The sequence below is a fragment of the Diabrotica undecimpunctata genome, chromosome 9 (assembly GCF_040954645.1).
Source record: "Diabrotica undecimpunctata isolate CICGRU chromosome 9, icDiaUnde3, whole genome shotgun sequence".
NCBI classification, from domain to species: domain Eukaryota; kingdom Metazoa; phylum Arthropoda; class Insecta; order Coleoptera; family Chrysomelidae; genus Diabrotica; species Diabrotica undecimpunctata.
In genome coordinates this window covers 83,723,262-83,748,817 of record NC_092811.1, presented here as the reverse complement: position 1 = coordinate 83,748,817, position 25,556 = coordinate 83,723,262, and the positions used below count along the sequence as shown (strand labels likewise).

Sequence of the window (25,556 nt, the reverse complement as noted above, 5' to 3'; positions counted from 1 at the left end):
GATGTTAGTATAATCCATAAAAATATATATTGAATTAAGCTATTGTATCCGGATCCCAAGCATATTTTGTTTGAGGCAAACCATTTAATATATTCATATCATCTTCAGGAATGACAAAGTTTATATCAATATTATCATCAATATGTTTCTTGGAGCGAGCTTTGGGAATAATGGCAATATTTTGTTGAAGAGGCCAACGTAGAAGAACCTAAGAAGAAATAATTAATAGTTTACAATAAAGAATCAACATTCATTAAACTTGCTGATAATAATACCAGCAGTAATTAAAATGATATAACAATGTTTATTATCCTTCACACAGCCTTTGATATAACCTTACCATAGATATTTGCAATATTTTGGTTATCGCAATGTGATTACATATCAACAGAATCAGACAGGTTCTTTCTTAACAGCTTAGTTTTTCTCTTGATTCCTTGTTCTTCTGACAAAACCCGTTTTTTAGGTTTATTATGATTATTTGTAAGTCCTTCATAGAAAGATGCAAAAGAAACTTTACCAGAGCTTTTCCTTTGTTTGTGATTGCAGCTGTTGACATTTGCAACTCTTCTTCTTTTTAGTTTAATTCGGTTAAGTTGGTCTCCTTGGGAGCCCTTTTTATATTCTTCATCTGACTCAAGATCCTTATGATCTACTTTTTCACCTATTTTTTGAAGACTAACTGGATGCGGATTGATTTTATCATCCATCCCTCTAGTTAAAGAGTATATGCCAGTTTTGTGTTTAATTGGTGCTTTTAAACAATTTTCCTTCCTATAACTTTCACCAGTTTTCCACATTTGTTTCTGCTTTTCCTGTAGCCAACTTTGTTGAGGGCCTATAATTGATCCTGGGCGACATATTCTAATCCAAGCAATAGCCTCTTCTGCGGTAAATTTATAATGCTTCATGATATAACATCCAATCAGGGATCCAGTTCTACCTAATCCTGCTTTACAGTGAACTGCTATCACTCCTTTAGCATTTTCAGAAATACTAATAAATTGTTGTAAGACTGATTCACTAGGGGTGCCACCATCTACAAAATATAAATCTTTATGATCAAAGCCGGCTTTTCTAAAGATATTTGAGTCATATGTCTTTTTGTTTAATCTAATAATAGTTGAGACATTGTGGCTCCTAAAATAGGGAAAATAGCTTTCAGGCTTGTGATCTCCCCAGCTATGCGGTACCTCTTGAGGACCACAAAAAGCAATAAACTTGTCAGGAACTATCCAATTGAAATCGCCATTTTCAACTTGTTCATAATACTCATACTTTAAGTAATCAAAATCATTAAAATTAAAAAATCCATAGTCCAATGCTTTCTTGATGCCCTTCAGACAATCAAGTAGGGTGATAGTATATGGTTCTCCAAAAGATGCATCCCTGAATTTAAGGTATCCTTTTGAGGAATTTTTCGTGAGAGTTTCAAATGCCTGTTCAGGTGTATAACAAAGGTATATTATAGAATAAGCACCAATCAAAAATGCTGAATTCACTCTTCTCTCCCTAGCTTCTTTTGTACAATCATTAACATAGTGAATAATCTTCTTGGTTTTAAGTCCAGAGTTGCTTAATTTCTTGTTCAGCTTCATACAATAGCGGTATATCATAGCAAGATTCATGGGCCCAAAGTCTTCATAGAAACTATCATACTTTATATCTTCATTCAGTGTGAAATAATGGAGTGAAGGTGTACATTTTACATCCACTGTACATTTCACACAGATAAAATACAGTCTGTCTTTGATAAATTCTGAGGCATTCAACAATACACTGTCTTTGCTATTCATTATTTTTGGATACTACTCTTGATATTGCAATTGGAGAGTACTTTATTATTGAAAACACATTTTTTTAGTATGCACTATTTCCACTTAGTATTTCCATTATTTCACTGATAAATGTTTAATAAGATAAAACAATAATACACCAACTGATTCAAAACAGCAAGAATCATGTTAATTTATTTGGTAAAGAGATATTCTAAATTAATGGTCTATTTATATTCAAAACAAAAATGGAATATAGTAGACAGTAGACAGTAGAAACTAGAGACTTCAGAGATGTCTTAAAGATAAATGTCATGTGTCATTTGTAGTGACTTCACATAATTATCTATACAGCCAACCAACTTGCTATTGAACTTTTTTCGTTAAGATAGCTATACATCTAGGCCACAGAATAATAAACAATCAGAATGCCCACTCTGCTTGTCAAGATAAGTACGCGCATCCCGTTCGCACAGACGGAATCAGCCATGTTTTAAACGGAACCAGTGCTGCTCAGTAATATTTTATCTGATGTGCATAGAAAAATTAACCCGGTTTAAGGCTGATTTATAAACTTAACGTTCGCGTTACAACATGGTCAAATGGGAAACTCGTATGTCTATTTATAAACATCGTTCGTCGTTGGCGTTCGGTTCCGTTCAAGAGGAACCAACTTTATCTTTTGCCGTTGGCCGTTGTACAACGGTTGGTTGTAAAGATAAAGTTGGTTCCTCTTGAACGGAACCGAACGCCAACGACGAACGATGTTTATAAATAGACATATGAGTTTCCCATTTGACCATGTTGTAACGCGAACGTTAAGTTTATAAATCAGCCTTAAACCGGGTTAATTTTTCTATGCACATCAGATAAAATATCACTGAGCAGCACTGGTTCCGTTTAAAACATGGCTGATTCCGTCTGCGCGAACGGGATGCGCGTACTTATCTTGACAAGCAGAGTGGGCATTCTGATTGTTTATTATTCTGTGGCCTAGATGTATAGCTATCTTAACGAAAAAAGTTCAATAGCAAAATAATATAGATAAAAAATAGATAAAATATACTGGAATATAGGGTAGGCAACTCTACGTTATTTTAGATTGTGGTAGCTCTGATGTGTTCTGTGTCAATGTCTGTGTCAGTTGTCGGACCTCATTCACCTCATTATTATGAAAATTTTGGTTGTCAGAAAATTGCAAAGGAAAAGAAGAACCAAAAATGAGTTTATTCAAAAGGATAGGAGTTCTCTTGTATTATAGATCTCAACTTTTTTAGTTCCAGTTCTCACACCTAAGCTATTGAACATTTTCAAAAATGTTAGTGGCTTAAAAATTGCAACTAAGAATGTGAAAACGGTATCGAAGTTGTACACAAAGACAAAGGATCCTTTTACAATACAGGAGTCATCGAATGTTGTTTATTCTATACCGTGTGCTAATTGTAAAAATATGTATATCGAAGAATCATCTCGTAATTTTCACAATAGAGTAATATCACATCGCAGCGACATAAAAACCAAAAAGATCCGCTCACAGAACATGCATTAACTTTAAAACATGAATTTAATTTCGAAGATTCCTGTATTTTGACAAAGGAAAAAAAAACATTCAAAACGTGTTTTCTTGGAAATGTGTTTCATAAAATCTAATACGTCTTGTATAAATAAAAAGTCAGACATAGATAAATTGAGCAACATTTATTGTTACTTACTGACAAAACATCAAAAATAAAATAAAGATTTACTTTTACATATACACACCATAATACACCTGCATACAAAACATGTTGCATACTATCAAGACAGGTTTAATATACTACTTCCATTAATATAATAGCAAGAACTCCTAATTACATTTTAATCACACTATTTTTGTTTTTTTCTGTTCTCTATGGATCAGTCAAAACACACCATTAAAAGATGTCACTAACAAAATTTTAACTTTCCAACTAAATTTTAAAATGTATTTTGTCCAGTATTTTACATGTTATATTTTATATGGGTGTTTTTAATGTTGAGTGTCGTAGCTTTACACAAATAATCTCAACGACTAGTAAGTTGTAATGACAATTTGAGATATGTTGTAAATATTTACACTTTCTTCTAATTACAGTGTCTTGAAGAAGGAATAAAAGAATTACGAAAGCTCGACCAAAAGTCAAAAGAGTGTTTCTATAACATCCCGGCCAAACCTACTGACTGCAGCCCTAATAAACTGTGTGGTTTGTTTATATCGACAGTCAATAATATCCAATATTTCTTATATATATATATATATATATATATATATATATATATATATATATATATATATATATAGTGATCTACATTTTCAAGACTGACGTTGTCAATAACAATATTAGTTTGTAAATTACTCATTATTTTTGGTTTCTGAAGGTTAATTTTAAGACCTATTTTATTTGACTGCTGATTTAATTCCTTGAGCATTTGCTCAAGTTCCTTGATATCTGTACTAAATAATACTATGTCGTCCGCAAACCTCAAAAGACTCAAACGTACACCATCAATATTTAGACCATTTTGCTCCCAGTAGAGCTGTTTGAATACATTTTCCAATGCTAAGGTAAAAAGCTTTTGTGAAATAGTATCAACTTGTCTAATACATTTACCAAGGCGCATTTTTTCAGTTTTTTCGTCTTCATTGATTTTGATGTGGAATATGGCCTGTTCATAAATGGTTTTAATAAGTGTAGTGTACCGTGAGTCTATTCGAGCATCCCTCAGGGCTGACAAAAAGGACCAAGTTTCAATACTATCGAAAGAATTGTGAAAGTCAATAAATGCCATATGTAGAGGTACGTTGTATTCTGTGGTTTTTTCTACCAGTGTTCTGATGGTTTGTCAGTGATCGTTACTACCAAACCCTTTTCTAAATCCCGCCTGTTCAACCGGTTGATATAAATCAAGTTTTTGTGTTATGCGGTTGGTTATTATTCTTGTTAGCAATTTGTATAAGTGTGACAACAAACTTATAGGTCTGTAGTTTTCAACATAAGCAGTGTCTCCTTTCTTGTGTGAAAGTATTATTTCGGCGTTTTCCCACAGACTGGCTATTCTTTTTTCTGTTAGACACTTATTCAACAAAACTTCCACAACCTCTACAACGATGTTGCCGCCCATTTCTAACATTTCAGACGTAATACGATCCTCACCAGGAGCTTTTTTGTTTTTCATTTGCTGTAAGGCATGTATAATTTCCGAAGAAGATCTTCTATGTATCAAGCTTTTATTTCTTTTATGTCAGGTGTAGCTTTTATTGGAGTTATCATGGTATTTAGTACAATTGTAGATAAAGTGATTCTTTTGTGCCCGTTAAGAATCTTCGATTTGTTTTGCATTAGTTGGTTGAACATGAGAGCTGCCTCAGCACTGTGTAAAATTAATCCACCAGTTTTTGGAAGTTAATTTTTTGTTGCTGTTGTTGCTGTTGTTGTTGCTGCTGCTAGTGTTGTTGTAACTGTTGTTGTTCTTCATTCTCAGCTTGGTGTAAAAATTTTTATTTTTACCACGTTAACAATTTTAAAATTTAATATTTTTATCATGTAATCCTAGGGTTACTAGACCTTGCTATGTTGCTAGTTTTAACTAATTTTTAACGTTTTTAACGTTTGGAAATTTTTAATCATTTTGGATAATTTAAAAATTGTAATAAAAATATATACATACCAGAAGTTTTTACTTGATAGTAAGTTTTTTACACTATGGTATACAGCCAATCAGTGAGATTTTCCTTTTTAATTTTTTTTGTTTGAATATCTTACCTGTGCAGGACTTTTTCTTAACTTTGATGCTATTTTGTTAATTGCTTTATCATTTAACAAATCTGGATTATTACTACCTCCTAGTGAAGAGTAAGCCTGTAATAGAATGCCTTCTTTTCTTAGCAAATCTAACAATTCTGGTTGATGATAATATGGATGCCATTCCACCTAAAACATAAAGTAATAAGCACAAATATTATGAATAAAAATTATATGCAAATATAAGAAATAATTGTTACAACAACAAAAAAAAAACAACGAAAGTTTAGAAAATCATACCAGACAAATGCGACCGTTCCTGCTAAAGAGTTTAACATTTTTTTTAGCAGTTTATAATAAAATTGTAGAATTCAACGACCAATCATTACATCCATTCGTATCCGCACTAACAGCATCATTTTTTATTGTATCCGTAGTGGAACCAGAAGTACGAGTACAAAAGTCAATTTTAAAGCTTAAAAATAGTATCAATCCATAAGAATGGAAATAAAGATTGTAAATAATTACTTACCAAAACGTATAGTACCAATATTTATTATTGAAAATAGAATAGCAAAAGATAGGTTGGTATCATATTTTAATGTAAAGTTTATTTTTATTATGGCATTAATAGCCGTCACACACGATGTCGCACCACAGCCATTAATCAAAAACACTTTGATTAATGGCTGTGGTGCCATATTTGTATTCCATTGTTTTGGTTCCGCTGTAGCCAGACATTCAGTTCAAGCGATGACAGTGTAAGCAAAACTGTTAGACTGACGCGATGATGTCGCTCTTCCATTTGAGAATGTGCGTTGCGACGTTACGAGCTTGAGGTAGTCAAAGCTCGAGGGCGATGTTGGACGGATGATCATAATATCCATCATTCATACGTTCACTCTATCTATCCATTCATTCTATCACAGTCACCACCTCCCCTGCGCTTCCTCACTAGTGCTCGCTCACTTTGTTGTCAATAGTCGTGCGGCTAACATACACTTTCACTGTCAGAGTTTCTTTTAATCCTGTCGACGACGCCGACGCGTTGTGAGGTACATTATAAAATTTAATTGTTTTATCCTTTTAATGCGTATTCATTACTATGTATTTATTTATCGGTTACTTTTATCCTTATCGGAATTAGATTATAGATAATTATTGTGTAGCCGGGGATAGTGGTACTCGAAGTAATGTCCTAATTTTCTTCTTTTTTAGAACAACACTCTAAATATGGTGTCCTAGCAATGTCCAGTGTATGTCTGGAGAATAAAAAAATTAAAAGTCTGATTCTCTCTGCTCGAACGTGCACCTGATGCAACAAATAGTTGGGGTTAACTTGTATGAACAGCTCAAATATAAATCATTCTTTTGATTGTTTATGAACTTTCCAATATTTTATTATTAACTAGAATAATTCTAATACATCAAATGATTAAAATTCACACAATCAATGAAAAGATAGTTGCAGATAAAATAAAATTATTGATTTTACCAATTGGACAATACATTTAAGTAAACCGATAATACTTTAAAATACTATTAAAATGCCATTCATTTGTACATCAAATAAGGTTAATTAAATCAATGAATGGATTTAAAATTTTTTTTCTCTGTCTCCAATGGCGCTACAATCTCCAATTTTTTTCTCTCCCTCCAATCAAGTCTTGGCGTCCTCCAAATTATGCCTCCAACCTTGCCGGTCCCGCGCCGATTTTCTTACGTCTAGCAAATTTTGCGCGTCTACTGCCACTTCATCCTCCCACCTTTTCCGTGGCCTTCATTTTGCTTTGCGTCCTGCATTTTACTATCTAGGGCTCTTTTTGGCAATCTTTGAGTCTCCATTCTAACTCATGTAGTTCATGATCAGACGATCGAAGTCTTTGAAGTTTAATGAATTTTGAGATTGGTGCCTCTTTGAACAGTTGGTAGAGTTCATGGTTGTACCTAGATCTCCATACTTCGTTTTCTTTAATAGGTCAAAATATCTTCCCTATGACTTTCCCTTCGAAGCCTTCGAGATTTCGTTTTGTCTCTTCTCTTATCACCAATGTCTCACATACATACTATTGGTCTGATAATAGTTGTGACCCTGATTTTCGATCATCAGTGTGTGTTTTTCGAGCGGAACACATTTGCGAGTGAAAAGTAAGCTTTGTTTCCCTTTACTATTCTTCTTTGAATTACTGGTTCTTCTGTTCCATCCGTGTTTAATGCAACTCACAGATATGTGAAATTTTCTACAGTTTCAATATCGTCCTCTAATTCAACTGCGAATCTGTTTATCTAGCTCTTGCCGGTATTAGCTTTTTTGTCTTTTGGATATTTATTTCTAGTCCGGTCTGTTTTGCCGCTGTTTTTAATTGTGAACATATTTCTGCCGCCTCTCTTGTTCTACGAGACATAATGCCAGTGTCATCGGCATAGCCGGCAATCTGTATTGATTTATTTGTTAGGAGATTACCTCTTCCTATATTCAGCTGTCTTATTAGATATTCGAGAGTCAAGTTGAACAGTGTCTGTGCCAGCCTGTCTCCTTGATTTAATTCTTTGACTATTGAAAAGTTCTCAGTGAGCTCATTTTGTACTCAGACAGTTGCCGTTGAAGAGTGCATTGTTGCTTTTAATGGTCGGATGTATTTTTGGGGGGTTTTAAAGCTATGCAATATTTGATATAACTTTTGTCTATTAATTGAGTCGTAGTCGTAGGGTTATTTGAAATCTATGAAAATTGTCAGAGATTGATCTGAAATCTGTGAATATTGTATTGTCAACAAGTTAACCTGATGAAGAGATGGTGTCAAGGTTAATTACAGAGTCTGTGGCAATTATGGCAGAGGGACAGTTTGAACTAAGAGGGTGGGAGCGTACAAGAAATGCTGAAGTTAGTGGAACTGAAGAGATATGTCCTGTTCTGGGTATGAACTGGCATTCTGTGCGAGATGTTTTAATAGTTAATTTGAAATTCTTAAGAGAGTACACGAACTTAGAAAATATGGTAGTGACTAAGCGTAGAATCCTTTCTATAGCACAGAAAGTGTTTGATCCTATTGGATATTTATGTCCAGCTCTATTAGTAACCAAACTCATGTTACAAAACTTGTGGAAGAAGAGCTTGGCATGGAACGAACCACTGGGTGAAGTCATCTCTGAAGAGTTTAAAATTTGGTTGAGATATTTACCTTATCTTGAGAAGATGGAATAACCTCGATGGGTATAAATGAATGGTGAGACATAATATGATTTAAGTATCCATGGTTTTTGTGATGCAAGCAAAACTGGCCTATGTTTGTGTCATCTTTTTGTAAGTGAGTTATTCTGGTAAAGTATTTGTATCTCTATTGTCATCGAGAGCTAGATTGGCTCCAATTAAGAAATCTACCTCGAAAATGACTATTCCACTTCTGGAGCTACTAGCTGAAACTATAGGTGCTCGTTTGTATGTTCAAATTGCAGAGAACTTGTCTGGAAATACAGAACCCTTTTTTGAAGTGACTTAAGCATTGTTATTTCCTGAATACAACGCCAAGAAGAATGGCAAGTTTTTGTATGGAACCGAGTCAAAGAAATTCGGAGCTTAACTTCAATGGAAAGCTAACGTCACCTACAAGGAGTAGTCAATCCTGCAGACTTGCCATCACGAGGGTGCACTTCTAGACATTTGTTTCAGTCAAGATGGTGGGAGTGACCGGAGTGGTTATATGAAAGCCGCGATATGTGGCCATCTAGTAAGGCTACTTCTAATGAAGAAGAAGTTAATGCAGAGCGAAGGAAGACTTTGGTGACATCTCTTGATAATGTTTATAATTCGTGTGACTGGCATTTTAGCTACTTTTCACAATATACTGAGATGGTACGAATGGTGGCTTCGATTCAATGTTTTGTAAAAAAAGTCGCAAAAGTGACCAGAAGTATAAAGGTGAGTTGACCTCTGAAGAGTTTGAAGCTGCAGAGAAATTTGTTTTGATAAAAGTACAGCAGGAAAGCTTCTTAAGTGTGGATGATAAAAGGATTAATCGTCTTGACCCATTTTATGAAGAAGGAGTTTGATTAGATTGAGATCTAGAGTTTCTAACAGAGAAGGTATGCAGTATTACCGTTTTCCAGTCGTACTGTCATCTAAACATGAGGTAACCATTAGTTAATTAGGTATTACCACTTAAAGTCTTGTCAAGTTAGGACCCAAGGTACTCTAAGTTTGTTCCGAGAAAAGTTTTGGATTTTCTCAGGAAGGCGAAGTGTAAGATCGGTTATCGCAATTTTCAGGGCGGTTCATCTAGAACTCTGTTATCCCTTATCAACTTCTAATTTTCTTCAGGAATTACGCCGGTTCGTGTCTCGTCGTGGTAGGCCGAAAACGATTTATAGTGATAACGGTAAGTTTTGTGGGTGCTAAGAATGCTTTATTATGTCTGGAACTGGGACAGTGTTACTCGTGAGATGTCTGTGCAACGTATTCGTTGCTAGTTTAGACTATGGACTACGACACGACAACACTAGGTCATGCCAGTTTGGACTATGAGACTTTGCTAACCATGTTATGTGAGTGTGAAGCAATAATTAATTCGGGACCATTAACGTATCTATCGGATGATCCTCAAGATTGGTGTTGGCTTGATATCATCGATGTTTTTGCGGGATCAGGTGGACTGGGGACTACCAGATTGTGATGCTATAGTCAATGCTTCATTGTGTTGGACAGTGCGTCGAGTTCACACTTTGCGAAAAGAACTTCGTAAGCGATTCCGTTTGGAATATCTTGGACAGTTAAAACTGGTTTGTGCAAATAAAACTCATCGCCCGATCGCTCTTAATAAAATTGTGCTTGTCGGCAACTAGTGTTGCCCAAAATCGGTCTTGGTCTTGCTCTTGCGTTTTTGCAAGACCAAGACCAAGACCGCCTAATTTTAGCAAGACCAAGACCAAGACTGACCGTGCAAGATTTAAGCAAGAACAAGACTAAGCCTGCAAGACTCTTGCGTCTTTCAGTTAGGACTGAGTGTGGTTTTAGTAGTTCGGGTATATGCTTAAAGACTCTATGAGATGCAAAAAATTATGTAATAAAAATTTGAAAAACTGGACTTATGCGAATTACAAACAATACCATAAACATACATACCGAATCAAAATATTCATTAAAAAAACGCATTTGACACGTGCTCAGAGGTCATAATTACAATGTAAAAATAAAATACTTTGTACATTCTTCTAAAGCAGATGACTTCTTCGCTCTAAAATTAATTGTCCATATTTTGAGAATAGCCGCCCTCTAATCATAAAAATAATCTTCTTGCATTGAGACGCCGACAGTAATATCGTATCGATATTTTTTAAAATGTGTCACCCTAGCTAATAAAAAATATAATTGTTACGGACACCCACTTAATAATTCAATTTTTTCCCATTATAATTAAGTCAGGAGGAATCTAAATAAACAAATCTTATCGGCCTAAGACTATAAATTGTTTCTGCTGAGGGTGCGATGAGATCATTCGGTTAAACAAAATTTGCTGAAAGAGCGTGGATAATATTCAAAAGTAACGAGACAAATTAATAACAGATAATGTCGCCTACCGTGTAAACAAAATACCGAAGTATTTAGAATAACGAAGTAACGATATATAATTCTCGGATTGTTATTAGATACTTATAAAATAGGGTATTGGATAGTAACGAACATAAAGTAGCTATAAAGTATAGTCGTTACTTTTTCGACATCACTTAACTTCATTCCCAATTGAGCTTTCCTTTGAGTCTAATGTAATAATTGTTTTTCATCTAATCCTTGTTGTTCCCGGAGTGACAAGTTTACAATTTAACATGAGGGACAAAGATTCAAATAGTTCTAGTCGGAGTAGTGAGCGTTGGAGTTATAGATCTAAAAGACCTAAAAGCAAATTTGGTGAGTTTTTCGAAATAATTCATGCATCCCAAATTGCTTTGTGTAAATTGTGCCTACATAGACAGGTTGAAATGAAAATGAACAACAGAAACACGTCAGGTTTAAGGAAGCATCTAATATCTTTTCACAAAAAGGAATTACAAATATTTCTTCCTAAAAAACCAAAATTCGGTGGAGATATCACAAGCTTTTTAATAACCGCTGGAAAAAGTGGACATGCAAAAAAATATACTTATTACCTTTACATATATTATGTACCTACTACTTTATTTTGGTAAATCAATGTATTTATTAAGTAGGTATCTCCTTAATTTAAAATAACTTCTTTTGATTTTCATTGCTTTTTTACCTATTCTTTATTTTTTCAAGTTAGTTTTTTATATAAAAGTAGAGATAAGATTGGTAAAAACATTTATTTTGCTTTAATAAGTGGATTATAGTTTGTTATCTTATCACCTAAAAAATCTGTGCCCTGATACATGTATGTGGATTTTTTGCCCATCATGTCCATCAATCCCTTTCTAGCCAGATAATGTTCTTTAAAATACAGGCATGCTTATGTCATTAATTTGTTTTTTTTTTGTGTTTTAACCATGTTTTAGCACATGTAAGCTTAGTAAATGCAAACGTTTATTAAGAAACAGATTGACTTCCGTGGGGCATGTTAGATAGCTAAGTTAGTTAGAGCATAGGCACGGATCGCTTAGATCGTGGCTTCAAACCCCACTCGGTGTCAGTTATTTAGACATTTATTAATTTGGTTGGTCTTTATTATGGCTATGTTAATTTAAGCTTAAAATGTACTTACTCTGTTACGTTGTTCTAAGATCTAAAGTAACGTTTAATAAATAGCAATAGGCTAATGGGTAACTGCAAGACTTGCAAGACTCTTGCTGCAAGACCAAGACCAAGACCGGGAGTGCAATACCAAGACCAAGACCAAGACCAGGTGTATTGGCGCAAGACCAAGACTGTCTAAGTCTCGTCTTGTTCTTGCATTTGGGCAACGGTGCCAGTAAACGTTTAGGTTGGCCTATTGGACGAGTTGTTGAACTTTTCCCTGGTAAAGATGGAAGTGTTCGACTGTGCAAAGCTAAGACAGCTAAGGGATATTTATTGTGACCTGTCCAGCGTCTTTAGTCACTAGAGTGTCGTACCGTTCCTGAGTTCGAGCTTCGAATAATAAAAGTGAATTCAATGGTACCTCACACGTTGCTGAGTTCGCTGCTAGAGTCTCCAGTTCTGAAGACGAATACTGTACTAATGAATGAGGAAGCGGGAGTGTTTAAAGTCAGTGTTCCGAAAAATAGTGCAAAGGATTCTGAAGTGAAAATCACACGTACGGGACAGGCTTCTAAAGTGTCTAAACATTATTCAGAGTAGTGATTGTCAAAAACTGTATACTTATTAGCAAGTTTTATTTTTTTGTATAATGGTTTTGTAACATGTCTCTTTTAGATTTTGTGAGCAATATTTTACTTTATCAGAATATTCCTCAGGTGGAAGTATGTCAGAGATTGCCTTTACCTTGAACAATTTGTTGGATGAAAGGAGTAGTAGTGTTGGGCTGCGAAAAAGAAGAGATAAGAGACACCAGTTTGAAGTCGGCTATTAATGTCATGTTGGGTTGATATTGCAAGTTTTTTAATATTGCTTATATATTTTTTAAGTACCTACCTGTAATTCTGTGTAAAAGCAAATAAAACAGAATCCAACCTTCGTAAATTTGTCCAGTGAATTTAATTTAGGTGTACTACACTGGGGGTTCATTATCCATGCGACAACTACGTTGTGGACGTCAATGTTATATTCCCACGATTTGTTTAGAATTTTTATAGTTATAGATCTTCCTTTTCGGAAAAAGGTTTGATATTCCCCAACAATATTTTCAGTGAGTTGTTGGATTCATTTGTTTAGTATGTAAGTAGTTATGCCGCGATAATTTTCGCCTTTTAGTTTATACCCTTTTATATATTGGGCATATAATCCCGGTTTTTGCAGTCGCTATGAATCATTTTATCATTCCAAATCTTGTTCATAAGCATATGCATTTGTCCTACTGGTAGGTGGCGAACACCTAGTACCTTCTACCTTTTCCATCGTCGGGGGTTCTATATTTTCGGTGATTCCCTCAAATTGATGCATGTCCATATACTCTTCATTTTCTTGCGTCCCTAGGAGAGTTTGAAAATAGGTTTTCCAGACTGATTTATTTGTTTTGGATCATTGGTTATTTGCCCTTCTTCATTTCTGCATAGATTTGTTCGGCGTTTGTATCCTTCTCTTAAAGTGCGTATATATATATATATATATATATATATATATATATATATATATATATATATATATATATATATATATATATATAGAATAAAGTTTTATATTATATATATATTATATACACGCTTCTTTTATATCGTTGCTTTGGAGATTTTCTTCCAGTTTCTGTATACAACCATTTCGTATTTTTTTATTATATATTATATATTTTTTCATCAGATAAAAATATAAACATTCTTTTAAAATCGTTACTTGTGTTTTGATGATAATTCTCCGTTCACTTTGACTCTGTCTTCTGTTATATTTAATTTCAGTTTTACTATCTTCAGCTTTTCGGGCATTAACGAAGAGTATATGCGTTTCTTTCTGATGTTGATTACTTTCAGCATGCATTTATTACAGTAAAAATGTGTTCGATGATTTCCCTTCTCCTAAATCCAGATTGATACTCTCCTTTAGATCTTTTCTCAATTTCTACTTATTTTTCTATCCATTTTTTTTTTTTCGAGTTTTTTCTTTTTACACTTCGCCATCACCTTGTATCTTAGTTTGGCAGAGCGATGTCCCACACCATATTTTTTCTCCTTTTATGTGCAGGGAAATTACTAAAACTTCATTCCAATGTCTTGGCATGCGTTCTTGTGTTTATATCTTTTTCATCAAATAGTGTTTTTTGCACTGATTGCTCGACTCAATATTTCAGTATTTCTGCAGTTACTTCGTTCTCACTTGTACTTTTGTTGGATTTCAAGCTAAGTAATATTTTCTCAATATCTTCAATGCTTGGTACTTCTGTTCTTTGTATCTCTATTTCCATAATATGTCTGTTCCCTACTTTTGCTGTATGTTTCTTGTTTATTAGCTATCTAAAATATTCTCTACATCTTAAAGTTGCTTCTTTTTTGTTCGTATTAGTTGTCCTTCTTTATCTCTAATAAATATTGTTTTGCCTCGATATCCCCTCCTTTCCTCGTTAACCTTTTGGTATAAATTTCTTATTTGCTTGTTTCTGAAATATTCTTCAATTTTATCTAGTTGTTCCTTTATTCCTTTATTTTCCTTTTCTTCTGTCTTTCACGTAATCTATTTGCTTACTACTTTTTCCGTCTAATAAATTCCAAGTATGTCTTTTGTATAATTCCTTTTTTTCAAAGTATATGTTCATGATAATCAAATTCTTCTATTTGATACAGTATATTAATTATTTTCGATTATTTTCTTTGTGCTTACTGTGCGTCCCAATCATTTCTACATATATTGTTTCCTTACCTATCTTTGCGTTTAGGTGCCCTATAGATATAGACAATTTTAAGGTGGCATTTTGGTATTTGATCGAATTCGGCATCTAATACTTACATTATAAAATTCTTCCTTTTCATCTACAATTTACATCTAGTGTTATATAATAGATTGTTCCTGAAATATCTTTAAATTAAATTATTAAGTTTTTCAATGCTTTATTCAATATAAAACCGTAACCCAGTATATTACTGTATATAAATGTATACTTCAATAATTTCTGATCCCAGTTGTTTCCTCTTGGAGCGCTACTAAATCTAGATTGTAATTCTTACACTGATTTACCAGATGCCTGTTAATTTATTCCTCTGGCGTTCAACGTTGCCAATGATATTTTGTTTTGAACTTTATTTTGTTTCCTTGATTTTATTATTTTTTGTTTTTCCTCTTCTTTCTCTTTTTCTCTTGCGATCTGATTGTCCCTTTTCGCTACCATTATCGTCGTTGTTGCTTTTCCGGGTTTTTCTTTGTTTATTGCACTTATACTTTATGTTGACTTTTCAGTAAATTCATTCTTTTTTCTCATCGCTTATCCCTTTTCCCTTACTTCTTTAAAAATTGTTCTATTATATAACCATCATGTCTTCATTAATATATATCCTGTCTTCATTAAGAGCTTTCAGCTGAATCTTATTTTCCAGCATCCCCTTTTGTTCGTTCTTATTTCTCAATTTTATTAGACAAGTCCGTTCTTCTAATTTAATGGCGCTTTCTATCTTTACATCCTGTTTTAGGTGTCGCTTAATAAAGAGTTTGTCATGCCATTTTTTAGTATCTCTTCCTTTACTTCCGCTTTTATTTCCACTACTACTAGATGATTATCAGCGATTAGAACCACCAACGATTCTTGAAACAAATCACCCGGAATAGATAATTTCTCAACTGAACTATATCAAGAAGGTGGCCATGATACCATAAAGGCATTACAACAGCTTATAAAAGAAATATGGGCACAGAAATCCCTCCCCAATGATTGGAATATTGGAATACTTTGCACCATATACAAAAAAGGAGATATCTTTGAATGCTCTAACCACAGAGGAATTACGCTTTTAAATGCAGCGTATAAAATATTTTCCGCAGTACTATGTCATCGAATGGCACCATATGCAGAACGGATAGTAGGAAAATACCAGGTTGGTTTCAGAGGTGGTAAATCGACAATTCATCCGATTGCAACCCTGAAATAAAGTTTGGAAAAAACACTAGAATATGGCATTGATACTCATCACATATTTATAGACTACAAAGCAGCCTACGACTCTGTGAATAGAAGAGAAATATTCAAGGCAATGAAGGAATAGGAATGGCTGAATAGGAATACCAAATCAGTTGGTAAATTTAACAAAACTACCACTTGAAAAAATTGAATGTGGAGTACGAATTCAGGGGGAACTATCTGAACCTTTTAAAACAAATAACGAGCTGCGCCAGAGAGGCACTCTCTCCTGTATACTGTTCAATCTGGCTCTGGAAAAAGTAATACGTATGTCACAAATCACAACCACTGGCTCAATATATTATAAACCAGTGAAAATCCTGGCCTATGCTGGTTTAATAATAAACGCCAACAAAACGAAGTATATGAAAATAAGCACGCAACCACCAGTACTACGACCAATTGTTATAGAAAACGACGTCATCGAAGCATTGAACGAATTTTTATACCTGAAAGCGCTCCTTAACAGTGAAAATAATACTACCACAGAGATAAACCGCAGAATTTGCACGGCCAACAGATGCTATTTTGGGCTCAACCTCCTCCTTAAATCCACAATTATATCGAGAAATACAAAAATAAAACTCTACAAAACAATAATACGCCCAAATCCTAACATATGGTTGAGAGACCTGGACTATAACAAAAAATAATGAAAACATGTTAGCCTAGGATGTTTGGAAAGAAAAGTACTAAGGCGAATTTATGGAGCAGTGAATGGCAATGGAGGGTGGAGAAGATGATACAACTTTGAACTTTATAGAATATACCAGGAACCTGATAGGGACGATTCTTAAGGAGGCTAGGACCCACATAGGGTTGTAAAGCCAGAATGATGATGATGATGACTAGATGATTATTTTTTGCTTCTTTCCCAATTCTATTTTCTACGATGCTGACTTTTTCATCATTTCTTTTATCATTTCTATTTTTAGTTCATTGTTTTCTTTTTTAGCTGTACTATTTCTTGGTTGTACACTTTGTTTTCCACTCTGGAATACATTTACCACTAAACAGTGCAGATTCTTTGTACAGTCAATGCCAGCTGAGTTCGGGCGCTCATAAAGTTTAGGAGTGATGCTACTCCATTTTAAAAACAAATATTCATTCCATGTCCCAATATTTAGTTGCCAACAAAATAAACATTTTTTTATTTTATTATTAATTAGTTCTATTAGAGTAAGTATATTTTATTTTATGTTGCTGATTGAACCTATATAATCAACTATAATTGTAATAATACATACATTAAAATACCATGATTAAAAAAACTGTCAACTATCTGAATTATGCATGTATTTCAGTTTGTGCCAATGTATAGTTGTTAGGGCTCATATAGTCCTAAATTAATATAGATTCTTTTAAATCAGTTTCAAAACTTGTGTTAGTTTGTTGAATAATTTATTATTTTAGACTATGCCATTAACCCTTTAATTTATCTTTCCTCTTATTAAACAATCTGTGTTATTGCTTTTTTAGTTTAATCTACATAATGTCATAACCCTCCCTGTGTGGGTTGATTCAGCCTATCTTTTCAGATTTTATGTTGTACTTAGATGGAATTTCATGTGACACTTTTGTTTAAAAAAATATTTACCTTAAAATTAGCTAGTACAAAAACTATGATTATATAGGAGCTTAAGATAGATTTGCCTAAGTTTAAATAAATAAAACATTGTTGTCATTTCTAATATGCCCACCACTGCAAGCATTATACCAACATATTGAAGTACATAAAAGTCTGCAATGGTTTTAATTATGCAACACCATATTTAATCATTTAAGTATAGCTGCCATTAACTGTCTTATAAAATTTATATTTGGCCACACATTATACATTTTATATATTCTGAGGACTTAAAAAAAGGTAAATATTTATCTTAAAACATGTATTGGCACACTTGAATTAAATAGTTTTTTGTTGTAATTTTCCTCATAAATTTTTAATAGCTATAATTTTATATTTTTATAAATTTTTGGTATCCAGGATTATAAAAATAAGGTTTATTAAAATAAAACATTTATTTCGATAATGTATAAAATAATTACAGACTAAGTAAATAAAAATTGCAGCATAATTTAAATTTATTATGTCATATTATCATTAAATAACAAGTTACTTAAGAGGCTTCATTTATGCCATGTAGGACCCAAGGACTCTAACCAACCAACATTTTTTGAGTTTGTCATATGTGTTAACAGGCAACCAGAGCGGTTGCCCTGTGAGACATGATCATGTCATCACAGTGACATTGCTCTTTAAGAAGTTCATAATAAGTATATTAGGTTTTGACTGTATAAGCATCAAATCAGGATTCCAAATATTTATATTACCATTTCATAATATCAATTATGCTTAACACACACCTATTGACACAATATTAAAAGTTGTGAATAGTAATTGTATTGAAATTTTGAACATTTCCTTGTCTAAATTTAAGACAAATTAGCAAACAGGTTTAAACAAATGTTATTATTACCAACTAATGTCTATATTTGTTATTACTTATATGTGTTTGTTTTTTTTACGATATATTAATAGCTGTAATGCTGCATATTGTATAACTGTTCTAATTAATTTTTTGTACTGCAGTTGATTCCAGAAATAAATAAATGATAAAAACCAGAAAGAATTAGGCAAAAATCCATACAGATCTTCCCTATCCTCTCCTACAAATGCTTAAAAATTAGGTACTAGGTTTAAAGAAACTGGAACCAAAAACTAGAAAAAATAAACAAAAGACAACTATACCTAGATAGGTATCTCAAAGCAATGGGCCTAAAAGGATTCTAAAATGTTCATACACTCTCACCTATATATTACTACAGAAGGTATGTCTAACTCACCTGGTTCACAGCTGGTTTAATACCATGGTTTTTGTTTAACAATTCTCTCATATGCTTAACATTATAATTTGAGACTCCAATATTTTTAGTTAAGCCATTTTTAACACCCTTAACCATTTGCTGCCAGCTTTCATCTCTAAGAACTGTGTTATTCTTATTTTCACTGTTAATACCTTGTGCTCCAGGCCAATGTATTAAGTATAAATCAATGTATTCACAATCTAGATTTTGCAAGGATCTCTGAAGCGCACCATATGCCTGTACACCTTGATTACTAGGAGCTGAAAACAAGATATTAATGTTAACTAGTTTTTGAAAATAAAGTTAAATCACAACAGAAGTATGTTTCTTTATATCAAGGCTCTCAGAATAACTATGAGATATATTAGTTTACATTTATATCTGCATAATGAATGGTCACTTTAAATGCAAAGTTCTAATCAAAACAGTATAGAAGTAATGAATAAGTTGTGCAGATATTCCAGACTCCAGTAAATCTGTAATTTAAAAATAATTCTTCAGAAATTCTAGTAATATATTCTATAATGTCAGAGCAAAATGGTTTATGGCTAATCTCATTGTATCAACTGACCTCAAATACAATTTATTGGGGATACAGGTAGACAGAAAGTTTGGTACTAATAGTGTAGTAAGTGGGAATGATGTGAGATGAAATTTATATCACAATGGATATAGGGCTGCATTTATCATTTATTTAAAAAGCTTCAAACAACTTACACAACTTAGTTGTTATAAATATATCTTTCCTGGTCAAGTTATGTTTTGGTAATAATTCTTTCAATGCTTTTCCAATGGATACTTCATTACCATACACTGCAGCACTGTCTACAATTAAAATTGAAGTATTTGAAATATATAAAAACCTGTACATTGTGTCTACTGTTACCTATAAGTCGGTATCCTGCTGCTAGAGCATGATCCAAAACAGATTTAATCAAATCGTCCCCACGTATCTGGTAAGTTCCAACTGAAAAGTAAGGTTATGTATTTAAAGTCTTCGAAATATAAATAAAAATTATTCTTAAAAGTGTAATTGAAAATAAAAAAAACTTACATCCAACCAAGGGCATTAGGTCGCCACTTATCAATTTAAAATTCATGTCTTTTGCCATATCGCCTTTTAGCTGTGCACACACCGTGTAAACAGAGAGAAGTAGGAAAAGTTTACCAAAAAAATGTAAGGGAGTAGTATTAGTCATTTTTATTTCCTCAACATGTACTAAAATATTATTATGAAACGAGTTTTAACATTGAATTTATATAGCAAAAGGAGTTGAGCTTCCAAGGATAACTACTTATCTTTAGAAGGTATGAGAAAAATTAGAAATTGTTTATTATAATTTTTTCATTTAACAATGGATACTTGGTATATACAGCGTGGACCATCAAAACAAAAGTAATACTTATTTATTTCATATATGTTTATGTCAAAATTTAAATTAAGCACTAGGCATTCTTCTCAGCACTGACATAAAACCTTATTACTTTCAATTGGCGTTCTACAGTGTGCAGTCCTTCTTTTAATTTATAATAAAATGCCTTCTTTTATTAATCGATGTCCAATTATACTAATTTTATGTTGTTAGGCCAACGATTTGACTCTCACAATATAAACAAAATATGTAGAAGAAACCGAAGAAATTCTGTATCTGTTTTCACAATTACAAGCGGAATGCTGAATGCTGATGCAACTGAAAATTAATAATCTACTTTGAAAATACTGTATTTAACCATAATTAATAATTACTAAAAATCTTACTAATGCGTGAGTTTAGATAGAATATTAAGCTTCAAAATGCTTTACAACGCCTTTAAACAGCGTTAAACCAGAAACTCTGTTGTTTGACATGGGGGTCATCATCATCCTCACTTTTCGTAATATATTTTTTTTTCTGCATCTAAATCTTGTGCTATAGGTACTATGAAGAAGAAGTCCAAACCATTTATCACATACCTATTAGAGGAATATTCCCAACTTTCTTATTGTACATGTTCTACTCATTCATGATATCCATTCCAGAATTCCAGAGCTTGTATAGATCTAGTATATGAGTAGGTATTATCTCTTTGAAGTCACTTCGTAGTCTTCAAAAAGTGTTCGCCGCCTGCGATCTAATGACTTACATTTATTCAAGATGTGGTTGACAGTTTCAAGTTCTTTGTCTCTTGGCTGGCTAGCAAATGTCTATTATGACTTCGAGCAGATTCCTGCTTGTTTTCCGCAGTACCTACTGACATGTACATTTTTCCATATGCTTGACCGAGTAGACCTTCACGGCTTTCCATTAAGAATTATGTTGTGTTCGGATCCAGGCTTGATTTCGGTCACTGACGGTAACGGTTTTGTGACCCCTACGACCGACTCTGGACCGAGAGATGCAAGTATAATAAGGGAGGCTACAAGTATTTTGTAGCTGATATTCTTATTGCAAGTTTATCAGCTCTTTCCTCGCGTGTTTATTTCCCGGTGATGTGGAACCCATACCAGGTTGACACTGTTATGGTCCGTCAGTCTATAGAATTTTGCTTGGCATTTCCACTCTAGTCTAGAGTTCACCTTATGTCTTCTAAGAGGCCCCATGGCAGCTTGACTATCTCTCGATACGTTGATCCACCTCAGTGTGAAAATCCCCATATTAATTTCTCTTGAACAATGCGAGATTACATAAATCTCTGCCTGGAATAATGACGTACCTATATTCTTCTAGTGAATTAGAAATGTTAACATTTCCACTATTGCTGAATATTCCTACACCCGACCGTTCTGTAGTTTAATACCCGTCTCTGTACCAGTGATAACTTAACAGCCTGGATTGTGTGTTTTCTCTGCCCCATCCCTCTCTTGACATCGTAGCTGTGAGATATCTTGGTCCTCTCCAGAATATCTCTAACTACCTTCGCCCCACGATCGGTTACCTCTGTAGAACTATGGAATTGATGACGGTGTTATTAGAGAACAGCTTCCTTCAGGTTTTCGTTGCTGGGATACCCAAAATTATTTTTTGTTTTGGTATCATTACAGCAACTACCATCGTTTCGAAAAAAATAAAAAACATCTACATATGAGAAGAGGAAATTAAACAGTCTACAATTAACATTAAACATGCAAAACACGATAGGCTTGTAGCTACAAAAACCATTCAATATAAATAATCTTGCTACTATCACAACGTCATTTAAGAAAATTCGCGATGCCAACGACAAAGATGCTATCTAATTCAAAGGAATTCTCGCCGGTGTGCTTCCAAAAGCGCTTCAGTTTTTATTACAGGAATGTTCACAACTCTGAAAGATATCAGGTTCCCCCAAGCCAATGCGAATTATTCGTACCTGTTGCGGAAAATCGCACCGATTCGTATCAAATTATTTCAACTATGCTAAGTTCAGACTACGAATTTTACCGTTGTAAAGAGCGATTTGTCTGCGTAAATATTCGTCCGAAATTTTAGTTCGCCATCGACTGCGTTTTTGTCTGGATTCGTAGTGCGGAAGTAATTTATTATAACGAAATGGAGAAATTGATTGAATTAGTTCGACAATATCACATTACTTATGATCTTTCCCATGAAGATTACAAGAATATTCGAAAAAAGGATAAGGTTTGGAGTAAAATAGGAGAAGAAATAGTCGAAAATGGAACGTACATTGAATTTTACTTATAGTAAAATATAAAAATTTTAATTCATAGTCCCGTATTAAAAAAGGTGGCAAATCTGTCTCGGGTCGAGAATGCTAGTCTCGTAGATCTCCTTGGGTCATTATCAAAATCTAGAAACGCTAGATTAGTGAGATATTATGTGTTCTCTACTCTTTTGTATGGTGTCGAAGGTTGGACTTTGACGGATACACTTCTCAAGAAACTGGAAGCCTTTGAAATCTGGGTGTATCGGAGAATCCTACGAATAAGTTGGGTGGATAGAGTTCGTAACGAAGTTGTTTTGCATCGGATGGGAAAAGTTACGGAAGTCATCAAAACAGTTAAAAATCGCAAACTTGAATATTTTGTCCATGTTATGCGCCACCCAGAGAGATATAATATACTCCATTTAATAACACAAGGCAAGGTAGACGGAAGAAGAGGGCCAGTTCGAAGAAGAACGTCATGGCTTAGAAACCTTTTCCGAGCTGTCGTCAACAAAATTACTATAGCCAATTTGATAGCCAACGCTCGATAATCGAGCTCGGCACATGAAGAAGTAGAAGAAACGCTCTAACTTCAGGTTCTGATGGATCTAAAAGTTCGATAAATCCATCATCACATTTTCTTGTTCGTAGGAAATTATGTAACATACATGCAGTTTTCGCAATTTGAATAGTAGTGTCAACTCTTGTTTCGATTGGTCTGTAGAATATACGCCATTTTTGTGCTAACATACCGAAAGCATTTTCTACAACTCTTCTCGCTCTACAGAGCCGTTCATTGTAATTTTAATTGAAAATATGTTCCACTATGGCTGTTTGGAAAGGGCCTCAAAAAATATGATTTTAGAGCAAATGCTTCGTCTTCGATTATGACATGAGGAGAAGGTTCATCTTGTCCAGGAAGATTTTTTGGCTCAGGCACATTCATTGAATTTGTTTCAAATCTTCTTCCTATGTTGGAAACTTAAAATATTCCACCATCATCATTTTTACCAAAACCACCAATATCAACCATAATAAATTTATAATTTGCAAAAACAACAGCCAATAATACCATTGAAAATTTTTTAGATAACACCAGCTCCAGTTTTCTTTAGATATTTTATAGTAATATGCTTGCCATCGATGCTAACAACACAATTTGGAAATTGCCAAACATTTCTACTGCCTTCTTCAGATTTTTTCCATATTTCTGTAGTTGTTTCGGGTAAAAATGTTAATTGCAAATTTCTACATAATATAGCTTCACAAACTTCTACAACTATGTCACTTAAAGTCGAAAAACCAACTCTAAAACTGTCGCCAATTGTATAGAATGAATCTCCGGTTGTCAGATATCTAAAAATAATTTCTTTTAGGTGATGAGATAAAGAGGAAATTGAGAAATTTGTGAGATATTTATGCTAAGTATATCACAACCAGAAAACTAAAACTGGACAGACGGCAAATTCTACGAAAAAATGGATATGGGCAGATCAGATGAAAGCATTCAAACCATTCTTAAGTTTTGCAAAAACTACATCTAACACTAGCGACGCGACGTACCAGAATATATAGAATTGACAAATATAGAGTCTTTTGCGAATGAAATTGGCAGAGCAAAATCACCTAGTTCACAAAACACTCAATCAAACAATTCAGGAATATCGAACACCGATATCATTCAGAATCAATCCTCAGCAGTTACACCTACATCAAGTGGTGGTCCTGGAGTTGCTTCTGAGCGTAAACTTCCCATTACCACCAAAGCAAACTAAAAACGCCATTCCGAACCATCCACATCTGTGAAAGACACGATAACATATTTTGAAGGCAAAAAATTACTTTTGATGTAACTGATCAACTTGTGCGATAAAAACTTTCTCTCCTAAAGGACAAACAGAAACGAAAATGAAAATTCTTTCTAGGTTGATATTTGTATCCATTTTCTTATTTTTCTATAAAGTTCTAATCATAAAATAATCAGGCATTTTCAGAACAAGCTAGCAAGCAGTAGTAGATTCCGCTACGAATTCCATTGCGATTTTTTCGTCATGAATCCGCTACGAATTATTTCGCATTGGTTTGAGAGAACCTTAACACTGTCATAGCTTCCCTCTCTCTGTGTGCCTGCACTCCCACCAAAAATCTATTACTACCATCGATGCGCGCTGGAGATGGAATACCTACAAAAAGTATAAAGTGCTGCGAAGAGTGACGCAAACTAACTTCCATCCAGGGCTTTGATCTGGCAAGAACTTCTTCTCCGGGCTTGAGTACTGTTTAGAGTCCAACGTTTTTTTCCATATCTGCGATCGAGTGTTGATCGATCTCTCCCGAACCTCGAATGGGCCGAGTTTTATTCGGCCGCTTCCCGATCTTTGGGTATGGTTAAAGATCTTCCTTCGTTCTATCCATTCGAGTGCCGCCGCTAACATTTATTTTTGGTTCCGAAGCCCGCAGTACTTTTATTTTACTTACGAGGATTTTGATTTTACGTATTGTATAGAAGCTAATTTTATTTTATTTGTTATTTGTTTGAATATATTTTTATTTAACTTAAAGTTGAGTTTTACTGAGTCTGGTGTCTAATAGACGTACCCTTCGCAATATTTCACTAAGTACATTGAATATTAGTAATTTAGTGACAAATTGGAGGATATCAAGCGGATCTTCCTTGTCAGATCACACAATAATCATATTCGAATTAAATTGGACAAATTTAAGTCAACGTTCGTGAGACACTCGATAAACCAGACTGGAACAGATATCAAACCTCTCTGAGAACGAATCTATATATAGCAATATACCATCTGCGACTAGAACAACAG

At 33.8% G+C, this 25,556-nt stretch overlaps 1 protein-coding gene across 2 annotated transcripts; it reads right to left on the bottom strand.

Annotated features, from left to right (window-relative positions):
• Window positions 1-34: 34 nt before the first annotated feature.
• On the bottom strand, window positions 35-20,542 carry LOC140450204 (dual specificity protein phosphatase CDC14A-like). Of its 2 annotated transcripts, XM_072543678.1 has the most exons (6): window positions 20,159-20,542; window positions 19,991-20,071; window positions 19,822-19,929; window positions 19,084-19,364; window positions 5,558-5,725; window positions 35-208 (listed from the first exon to the last, which is right to left on the bottom strand). In XM_072543678.1, exons 1-6 carry the CDS (start codon window positions 20,301-20,303, stop codon window positions 35-37), a joined length of 957 nt encoding a protein of 318 aa, XP_072399779.1. In that variant the 5' UTR covers window positions 20,304-20,542. The 2 variants fall into 2 exon arrangements, with proteins under 2 accessions (XP_072399779.1, XP_072399778.1); XM_072543677.1 differs by lacking the exons at window positions 5,558-5,725; window positions 19,084-19,364; window positions 19,822-19,929; window positions 19,991-20,071; window positions 20,159-20,542 and adding an exon at window positions 341-2,205 and having other exon boundaries at window positions 70-208.
• Window positions 20,543-25,556: the final 5,014 nt, after the last annotated feature.